Source organism: Lagenorhynchus albirostris, chromosome 6 (genome assembly GCF_949774975.1).
Source record: "Lagenorhynchus albirostris chromosome 6, mLagAlb1.1, whole genome shotgun sequence".
Lineage (NCBI taxonomy): Eukaryota > Metazoa > Chordata > Mammalia > Artiodactyla > Delphinidae > Lagenorhynchus > Lagenorhynchus albirostris.
This window is the reverse complement of record NC_083100.1, coordinates 44,047,467-44,057,852: the sequence shown is the minus strand read 5'-3', so window position 1 is coordinate 44,057,852 and position 10,386 is coordinate 44,047,467. Positions and strand designations below refer to the sequence as shown.

Sequence of the window (10,386 nt, the reverse complement as noted above, 5' to 3'; positions counted from 1 at the left end):
TTACTTAATCAACATTAAAAACCAATACCCTAAGCCAAAACATAAAGTTCCCATTTCCATTAGATATACTAACTCAAGAATCTAAGACCTTCAAATTTTCCCATCTTTTAAAATAGGGCTGGCAAAATTTTTCTGAAAAGGACCAGACAGTAAATATTTTAGGCTTTGCAGGCCTTATAATCTCTACTGCAACTACTCAAAGCAGCCACAGATATGTCAACAGATGAGTAAAGCCATGTTCCCATAAAGTTTTATTTATGGACAATGATATTTGAATTTCATGTAATTTTCACATGCCACACAATATTGGTCTTTGATTTCTTTCTCCAACCATTTAAAAATGCAGAAACCATTCTTAGCTGAGGGATATATGAAAAAAAAAAAAAAGGCAGCAGGTTGGCTTTGGCCCATGTGCCATAGTTTGCCAACTCTGCTCCAAAATAATACTTTAAAAATCCAGTCTCTTCAAAATTTCAAATCATTACTTCCCAGAGATTTGAAGTGATTATTCAAAGCTTCATCAGTAACTTCTTTTAGATCAGCTGGTTTCCACTTCGGACTCTGGTCTTTATCTATTAAAACTGTCAAGACATAAGAAACGTTAGTATTCTCTTTGGTTATTACCAGATTTTAATTACTGAATTGACACAAACTACCTTGGACTAGGCATATTTTTCTATAGCACATCTTTTTCTGCAAAGTTGAAATTTTTGTATGTGTCCCTTTTTCTTTTTCCCCTTAAATTAAGCCCTCACAGAATTGGATGATGACCTCACCTGCTAAACCTGATGTCTCTAGCTTGAATACAGTCTGCTGAACTAATCCAGTGGTTTAAGCCTTAGAACTCTTTTTTCTTTTTCTAATAATATAATAAATGAAATCTCTCTTTAGCTCTTTATAAAAGAGGTAAAACCAGAGTTGGTGTGGCTTAAAGAGAAGGCAGGAGAGTGGGTAGGGCCCAGATCTGTCTTCTAACCTCCTCCACATTGAACTGAGAGGAAACTTACTTGAGGTACAGGGAAAGGGACTTTATACATAATTAAATGTGGATACAACTGTTTTGCTGAATCTTCTAGCTCACACTGAATTAAAATACCAGACCACCTTCAGGTTATCATGAGAAGCTCTGCTTCTCTTATTTCAGTGTAGTCATCACTTGGTGTAGCCACATAGTATCCCCACAGGATTTTAAGTATGAGGCAATCAATCCATAACCTCCTTTAAAAAGGGAGGAGAATGTCAATTTCCTGGTTGTGATAGTATACTACAGTTATACAAATGTTACCATTTGGGAAACTGGGTGGGGGGTATGCAGGATCTCTCCATATTATTTTTTACACTGCATTTGAATCTACAATTATCTCAAAAAATTAAAAACAAAAAAGAAAGAGAACGGGGCTGTACCTAGTCTGGCTGTGGTAAGGAATTTCAGCCATGCTTAAAATGTGCGTAATTCTTGTGGGGAATTAAAGTATTTAAACATACAAAGCCTACAGTGAACCTTAAAAAATGAGTTAATCACTAAAAGGCAAAATAGTTAAAGAAGCAATCTGGGAACCAAAGGCAGTAGGCTGCCTCAGAAGGTAGAGGGAAGGGGGCTTTATGCATAATTAAATGTGGATACTGGAGGTTCTCAAGGTTTGGCTGCCTAACTATAGGATTCCAGTGTCAGATCAGTGGTGATACTGAACACTGATGTTATGATCCCTGCCAGGTTGAAAGTTTTACATTCCCTGGACAGAGTAAATAAAAACAATCCTGGAGCATTCTTTCTACAAGAATCTCTTCCCTAAAAGCCCTCTGGGTCAATGCTATCTACCTCCTTGACAGTCCACTGAAGGTCAAATGGAAAGAGAATATTAATCAAATTTGCATGTTATTTAATTTCAAACTAACAAAATTTTTATTCTAGCATAGATAAAACAAGTTCTTGCCGTGTAGACAACTCAGGTTTTTCAGGTTTCATGAGGCACCCACTCAAATTCCAGTTGGTAGCTCTCTAGCTCTTCTGAGATAATCCTTTAAAAAATTTTTTCCTGTAAATTCTTCTGAAGGAAGAAGTTTATTCTAGATGTTAAAAGTAAGAAGTTTTTACAGCCATTCCCCTAATTTGATAGTTTATTTTATCTAATTCGGTAACATACTTTATAATTAGTAAATTGTAGCAAACATTTGGTTATGTAAGAACATCTTGACAGTTTTACCCAGAATAGATACTGCTTTCTGAATAAAGAGGTTATGCTGAAAGATGAGGGTACATACTTTCTCTTCATTAAAAAGTAGCTTGATAAGCACCTGGGCTATGAATCAGAACTTTGGTGCTGCTTGGTTTCAGCTCTTTTTCCTTAAAATAATTGACAGGATATCTAAAAGACAATACCTTTCTTTTCTAAGTTTAAGAAGGGCTGCTATAACATATAATGAATGAATACTTTAGCAACATAATCCAAGTAGCACACAGGTCCTCCTAAAATCAGAGGTCTAAACTCTGATCCACATGCAGCAAGAATTTGCAGGGAATTAGTAGGATGAATGCATGTTTTCTATAAAACATAGCCATTTCCTCTGACTCAACTCCGCGTGTCCTCTGAAAGGATTTGTTTCTTTCTTATACTATATCATGCCAGAAATGAAGAGAATTCTACCACAGTGACCAGTGTTTATTGAAGCTTACAGCTCAGAGAGCATAACCTTTTATTCAGATAAAGTATATCTAGAGTCTGTACTATATTAAAGTGATAAATAAAAACATAAGAAAATTAGATATGTAAAATACAAGCAGAGTGAAAGAACTCATTTTATACAACATAAATGACAGCTACTATTTATAGGCATATGGACTTATACATAAAAAGAAATGGTTGCAGATTTGCTAGGAACAAAAAAAATCAACTACTTCACTAGCTTTTTCTTAATATTCTTACTTTGAAGATGATAAGCAAAAATAGAAATTAATAATAGTAGCATATGTTACTAATTATGCCATGTTTTTTTCTCAATGTCAATGTTTAACTGCTAGGTTCAGGCAAAGAGGTGGATGGTAGGGTCCAACACAGCTGGGATTTTAGAGGGGACTTCAGGCCTTTCTGCAGGAGAATAAACGTACCTTGCAAAGGCTTCAGCAGCAGAATTAATTTACAAACTCATGCTGCACTTAGCAGAGGGAGTCCATGTGACTGTAGGAGAATGATTACCTCTTATATATACATTAGGGAGCGGTGGCCACATTACTGGAATTTTTTAAACAATACTGGTTTCAAAGACTGGTCTTCCCTCATATGCCAGTTGGTAATATTCAAAAAAACACTTTGCAATTTTTATAAAAGTTTGATTTTCACTAATCAAACAACCATCATCTTTTTTTTTTTTTCTTTAACAGTATCTGCTCAAAAATCCTATTTCCATAATAGCCAGGAAGGAAACAACTGTCACTTACCTGCCCTAACACCTTCATGAAAGTCATGGCCTCTCTGAAAGAAAATCAAGATTAAATGCAGAATTTCTGGGCATCTTCATTCCTGATCATCTCCTCTCTTCCAGCCACTTTAGCCCCCACTCCGTGGCCACACCCTGAGCCATGACATTCAGAGACTGGACCACCTCTGAGAACCCACTCTGATCACCTCCTCCTTTTCTTATTTGCTCAAATATCTCCGCTGCTACAAATCCCTGATTTAACTGAGCTCCACTGATCTACGCGACTTTCTCACCATTTGTTCTGGCTTCACTCTGCTCTTCATCCAGCCCAGTCTCCCCAGTTCATTAATGCGGTCATTTTTTTTTTCTTGAAAACGCCCTTATCTCCCTCAAGCCTTTCCCCCCGCCCTTTATTCTATCTTGGCAAAATCTCAGCACCAGCTGAACCCTACTATTTACCTCTGCCTGTGTTCGAGCAGCTAAAATCTTACTGCAGAAAAATCATACAACTGTGACTGGCTTCGTTTAAAATTCATGATCACAAATCTCAAACAGGCATGGAAAACTGCCTCACAATCCATGTTCTCTTCCCCAATGCAAGATAATGACTTCAACTGTCTTCTGTCCCCTCAACCTCTTCCCCTAGCAAGTTCTACTCTTTACACTATATTCTCCAGCTAATGAGTTAACCTTCTACTTTATTTTAAAAGAAGAAAAAAAGACGCCCTAAGACAGAACATTCTCTTCTTCCCACCAAAACATCTGCAGCCCAACTACAGCCATCTGCACATGCCTTCCCTTTCCCGTCTAAGGAGGAAGGGACCCACCCCTGCCAAAGGCCAATCCTCCCCTGCCTTCCCATTCATATGCCCTCTTCTCAAGGACTAAGCCTGAGAAGGTCACCTGTCTCTCTTTTCCTGCCATCATCAATGTAGGCAGTATAACTTAGTGGTTGAGTGCATGCAGTTCAAATGTCCTGGGTTCACCTCCTGGCTCTACTACACAGTAACTATGTGACCTTGGGCTAGTAATTTCTCTAACTCCCAGTTTCCTTATATGAAATGGTAATATCAACACATCCATCCTAAAATTATCTTAATCCACATTCCAGCACAGCATCTGACACACAGTAAGTGTTCAGTAAATGTTAACTATTATTAGTATCATCAACATAATCCTTTTTCCCTATTGGCTCATTCCCAATCATTTACAAACATGTTCTAGTATCTTCCAAAGGAAATCTCACTTGATTCCACAGTCCCAGCTTCTACCCTATTTCTGTTTCAAGAAGAAAGGGTTGTGCACAGTCTTCAATTCTTCACATCCCATTTACTCACTTCCCCTCCAGCTTACCACACTGCAACTTCTGCCTCCACACACCCCTGAGATGGCTTGCCAAAATCATCTGTAACTTCAGTATTGCCAAACGCAAAGCATGCCTTTATCCTCGTCTACTAGAGGCTCTGGCAGTGTTCCCTCCTCCTTGAAACACTCCTCTCCTGCTTTCATGACACCACGCTCTCCTGGTTCTCCCACCTCTGTCCATTTTCTCTTCCACTGCTCATTTTCCTTCTATATGATCTTATCCACTCTAAACTCAACACATCAGTGCCTGAGTGATCAATTCTGTTAAAAATAAGATCCTGTCCCTCCTCTGCTCAGAAAACATCCAGTGCCTTCCCATTTTACTCAGAACAAAAGCCAAAGTCTTATAAAGACCTCCACGGCCATGTATGCTCTGCACAGCCCTTCCCTATGCTGTCTGCCCTGACCTCCTTTCTTTCTCACTCCCCGACCACCCCTGCCCCACTCCATCAGCAAGGCCCCACTGCAGTTCCTAGAACAGGAAGGCCACCCCTCACCTCAGAGCTCTGTACGTCAGGTGCCCTCCAGATAGTGCATGGCTCGCTCCCACACTTCTTTCAGGTTTTCACTCAAAGAACATCATCTCAGTGAGGTCTTCTCTGGTCTTCCTATCTACAAGTTCAACTCCTGTCCCCCTGTATTCCATACCCTCCTTCCCGATTTACTTGTGCTCCTTAGCACCTGTAATAATATACTACATATTTTACAAATTTATCTGTTTATAGTCTATCTCCCCCACTATAAAGTAAGTTCCAGGAGGGCAGGGATGTCTCTGTTTTGTTTACCTATATATTAGTGCCTAGCACATGGTAAGCACTCTTATTTGTTAAGTAAATAAATCTCCAAAGTGTTCTTTTTTTAAATTGGCGTTAATGTCTCTCAGACTTAAATCTCTAACCCACACCTCTAAGTTCCAACTCCTAAATGTGTTCTTTCCTTCATATCCATCAAGGCCTATCAATTCTATCTCCTACATTTGTCTCAAATCCATTTACTTCTCTCCACTGCCACTCTAGTCTAAGCCACTACTATTCTGCACCTGGATTACTGCAGTAAACTCATATCTGATCTCTACATCCACTCTGAATCCTCTCCCCAACCCCATCATCATTCAGTAGCAATAATTACCTTCCTAAAACCAAATCACCCCCCGCTGAAACCCACGAGGCTTTTCAACATGCTCATTTCTCACCCTTCAGGTCACTGATGAGCTGACATCTCAAAGATGTCTTCCTGGACCTACTTATTTAAAGCTTTCCCTTTGCTTCCCCCATTCCCTCTTGTCCTCACATCATTCTATCACCAACCCTGTAGGTTTCCTCTACAGCACTTACCACAATTTGTAATTATTTTACTTATTTTGTTTACTTGTTCTTTATAGTCTCAGGAGGCTATAAATCCCATGAGAACAAGGACATACAACAGCATAATACTTAGCACAGTGCCTGGCACATAGCTAAACATATTTGCTGAGAGAATGAAGGAAGGAGCGACTCAATCAATCCAGGCAGTACACTAAATGTACAGCGAATAACAGGGACTGGGTGAAGTGTACTGGGTAGGGGTCAGGAGCGTGACCATCTGGTTTCACACGCCATGTCTCTGCCACTTAACAGATGTACCACCTTAGGCAGGTTACTTTACTTTTCTATGCCACCGTTTCCTCATCTGTAAAGTGGAAACAATAATAGTACCTGCCTTCTACAGACAGTGTAATATTTAACTGAGAGAATGCACGTAAAGTGCCTAGCATAGTACCTACTCATAATAAACAAAAGACCTCAGCTGCCATTTACATCCTATGGAGTGACCTCAATATATGACTAATAGAGCTTAATTTATGGTTGGATGAACTATTTTGAATATCTTCACTATTTCAGGACATCGAAGACCATTAGGTATGTCTGCTTTCTAGTTATTAAACATAATATTTCCTTTAGGTCATGAGCATATTAATCTAAGGGTCCTCTACACATAACACAAAAGAGATAATTCTGCTTTAAAAGAGTTTATCTGGGGACTCCCCTGGTGGTCCACCAGGTAAGACTCTGTGCTCCCAATGCAGGGGGCCTGTGTTTGTTCCCTGGTGAGGGTACTAGATCCCACGTGCATGCTGCAACTGAAGAGTTTGCATGCCGCAACTGAGTGTCCACATGCTGCAACTAGTAAGTCTGCATGCCGCAACTAAAAGATCCCACATGCCGCAACAAAGACCCAGCACAGCCTAAATAAATAAATAATTTTTTTTTTTTTTTTTTTTAGAGTTTATCTGGTGGGGCTTCCCTGGTGGCACAGTGGTTGACAGTCCACCTGCCGATGCAGGGGACACGGGTTCGTACCCCCGTCCGGCAGGATCCCACATGCCGCGGAGTGGCTGGGCCCGTGGGCCATGGCTGCTGGGCCTGCGTGTCCGGAGCCTGTGCTCCGCAACGGGAGAGACCGCAACAGTGAGAAGCCCACGTACCACAAAAAAAAAAAAAAAAAAAAAAGACTTTATCTGTAAGAATAAATCACTATGACTCTGAAATATTTCATGAAATCAATAATATTCTATGTGATTATTGCCTATTTTAAGTGTATCTATAATGGTATTTTCAATGCTAATCTATTAATTAAAACATATAAAAGACTAATAACTTCCCTTTGTGCATTTAGATTTAGAGAATTTATGCTTCTTGCCCAAGGTCAGAGACTATGCCTGTAAAATGGTTAAAATTTCTATTGTGAATTTCACAGAATAGAAGGTTAGAGTCCTTCTTACAATTACATGCAAAGGTAACTGCTGTTTCATAAAGGCTTATTAACAATCTGTGAGCAATATTCCCACGTGCCTTAAGCTAACTGGCCTGTTGTATTTTCATAGAGTCGATTTATAGATAGTTTCAATTTTCTTGTTTATAAATTTTCTATATTTTACATGTTTTACAGTGAACATACATGACTTTCATATCATTTTCATAGAAAATGAAATTTCATGTCATTTTCATAGAAATTTCATGTCATTTCATGTCATGAAATTTCATGTCATTTTCATAGAAAATGACAATACTTCAAAGAAAAATTCTTACCATACAAGCTTGACTCAGCCGATATTCCATAGTTAATACTTCCTGCAAGGTCTTGGAAGACCCCTCCATGAGTTGCCTTAGTGTGATCTTTAGGGATGTTGGAGACATTTTATTAATTACCTATTAGAGAAAAAAATTTACTAGTTTTAGCCCAATAGTTCCTTTACTGCTTATAATAAACTAGCTGAGTTTTGATATAAATCATATTAAAATTTGCTCCTTAACAATACTTTCATACAACAAAGTCTCATAAAAATAAGATTATGCCTTAGCCTAATCCTGCCAAAGCACCAAACAAAATTTTCTAATCCGGTACAACACAACAGATCGTTCTGCAAGTGGAAGAAATCCTATATCCATAACTGAAGTAACAAAGTACATCTACATTTTGTAGCCTGCCTGACATAAATTATCATCTCAACTATGTAATAAGCAAGCAGTGATTAGGCCTAAATAAAACTAATACACATCTCACAAAGCACTAATGTATCAGAGGACAGACATTTCACTTTCTAATATAAAGAAAGTGAAAGAGTAGAAATACAGCTCCTCCTTCCCACTTTGTGACTCTAGAAAAGTGTCTTAACTGAACTATAGTCTTCACCTAAAAATAAATCCACTTACCTTGGAAGTAAAGAGAGAGACAATAATTCAAGGTATTGTGACGCGGTCTTCTCTAGTACTTAAATATTTGATAAAATAAGAAATATAGGCCTGACTCCTTGGCTAAAATGCTATGGCACTTCCTTCTGAATTTAAAGATGTTATTACTGATGTTCCAATACATGTGTATGGCTGTGAATGCAACAGCTGCTGCAGGAGGTCCCATTACATGCGTATAAATCTAAGCCCTGCCCTTTCCTTTGAAATTGCAATATATAGTTTTCAGGCATGTTGTTGAGCGACTGTCTAATGTATGAATTTCACTTTTTGAGTTCAAAGAACTCTCCCCACATCAAGATTCCAGGTTCTCTGTATCATCCTCAAGTCTGGCAACAGATTCAGAGAACAGACTGAGAGGGTAGGGCAGTATCTTACCAAGCAGTTGCCAGAGCTTAAATAGATGACTACTGTACAGGAAAAGTTGAGGGAAGATCAGTACCCTACCTACAGCCACAATGCTGAAGAGAAGATGAGAAGGAGAGAGAAACAATTAAGTCTTTTATGAATCTAGTTCATATTCGCAGAACTCATGCTTCTGCCCTCAGTGCTGTATGGACACGATCCCACTCAATGCCCTGACAGCGCTCCTACTCCATGTTCTCACCTTTCTGGGTGCAGGCCACGAGGATGATGGCACCCTGCAGCAGTCCGCATACTGTGCTGGGGGCCCATCCTTTCCATAGCCAAGTAGGTAATGCGTCCATTTCATTTCCAAACCCAGTAGTTTTCTCTGGTCAGAGCAATGCTCATGTTATCACAATGAAGATTCAGAAGAACTTCATTCACAATGCTAAAAGGTGTACTTCAGGGAGGGACACAGCTACCTTCTATCTTTTCTGGTCTGCAAAAACAATGAAGCTACAATTCCTTCTCCAACAGGGCTGCGGTGTGCAAGCTCACAATTATGCACCTCACTCAGTACTACTGTTATGATTAACTGCCTGTGTCCTCAATTCTTAGTTTGGTACTTTATGTGCCATCTAGACACAAAACTCTGTCTCTCGCCATACTTCCTCACCTGGCTACCAACTAATTTCATAAGAAAGGCCACTTAAGGTCCCCAGTTGTCTGTGCTTGTGCCATATACACAAACTAGAAAAAAAAAATGGGAAGAAAATTTCATTACAAAGGCTCCGTTGGTTCAGACATTTCATGAAACGTTAAAAGATGTTTCCATAAGACAGATAATAGAAGAAGAAACTGTAGTCTCCAACCACTCAATATGCTGGCACTTCAGCACAGAGGCTAAGGTTTTGGACCCCAGAGTGAGACAGCTCTGAGGTGGAATCTCAGCTCTGCTGCCTCCTACATGATTGACCTTAGTTTCCTCATTTGTGAAATGAAGCTAATAAATATTACCCACCTCATAAATGGCATGGCAATACAGGATAGTGCAATGTGTCAGAAAGCAAGCAAATCAAGGAAGGGAAGGAATTGAGCACATTTTCCTTAGCTCTCAGGCAAGTATGTTCACACATATGCACATTTTACAAATGAGGAAACCAGACTCATGAATTTGTCCAAGGTCACACAGAGCAGGAATCCAAACCTAAGCCAGCCAACTCCAAAGCCTACCTCCTCATACTATATGAGGCTATAAAAGTAGTCAAGAAGGTCAAAGGCTGAAGAAACATCAAAAAGAACAAAGATGGAAGAGAGGACATTGTGTCAGGTGAAGAAGTGAATAAAAACTTTTTTGTGGGGACTTCCCTGGTGGCGCAGTGGTTAAGAATCTTCCTGCCAATGCAGGGGACATGGGTTCAAGCCCTGGTCCGGGAAGATCCCACATGCTGCGAAGCAACTAAGCCCGTGTGCCACAACTGCTGAGCCTGCACTCTAGAGCACGCGAGCCACAACTACTGAAGCCCACGAG

At 39.6% G+C, this 10,386-nt stretch overlaps 1 protein-coding gene across 5 annotated transcripts in view; it reads right to left on the bottom strand.

The window, feature by feature from the left end:
- Positions 1 to 238: 238 nt before the first annotated feature.
- The window catches only part of HIBCH (3-hydroxyisobutyryl-CoA hydrolase), an 87,977-nt gene continuing 77,829 nt past the window's right edge, over positions 239 to 10,386 (bottom strand). For 3 of the 5 annotated variants that reach the window (XM_060152450.1, XM_060152452.1, XM_060152453.1), the window contains 3 exons: positions 7,851 to 7,970; positions 3,437 to 3,470; positions 239 to 581 (listed from right to left, as the gene is read on the bottom strand). In XM_060152450.1, the coding sequence (XP_060008433.1) occupies positions 466 to 581; positions 3,437 to 3,470; positions 7,851 to 7,970 (270 nt within the window). In that variant the 3' untranslated portion in view covers positions 239 to 465. Of the gene's footprint in view, positions 582 to 1,104; positions 1,219 to 3,436; positions 3,471 to 7,850; positions 7,971 to 10,386 lie in introns of all 5 variants that reach the window. The other 2 variants (XM_060152451.1, XM_060152454.1) reach the window with 2 other exon arrangements.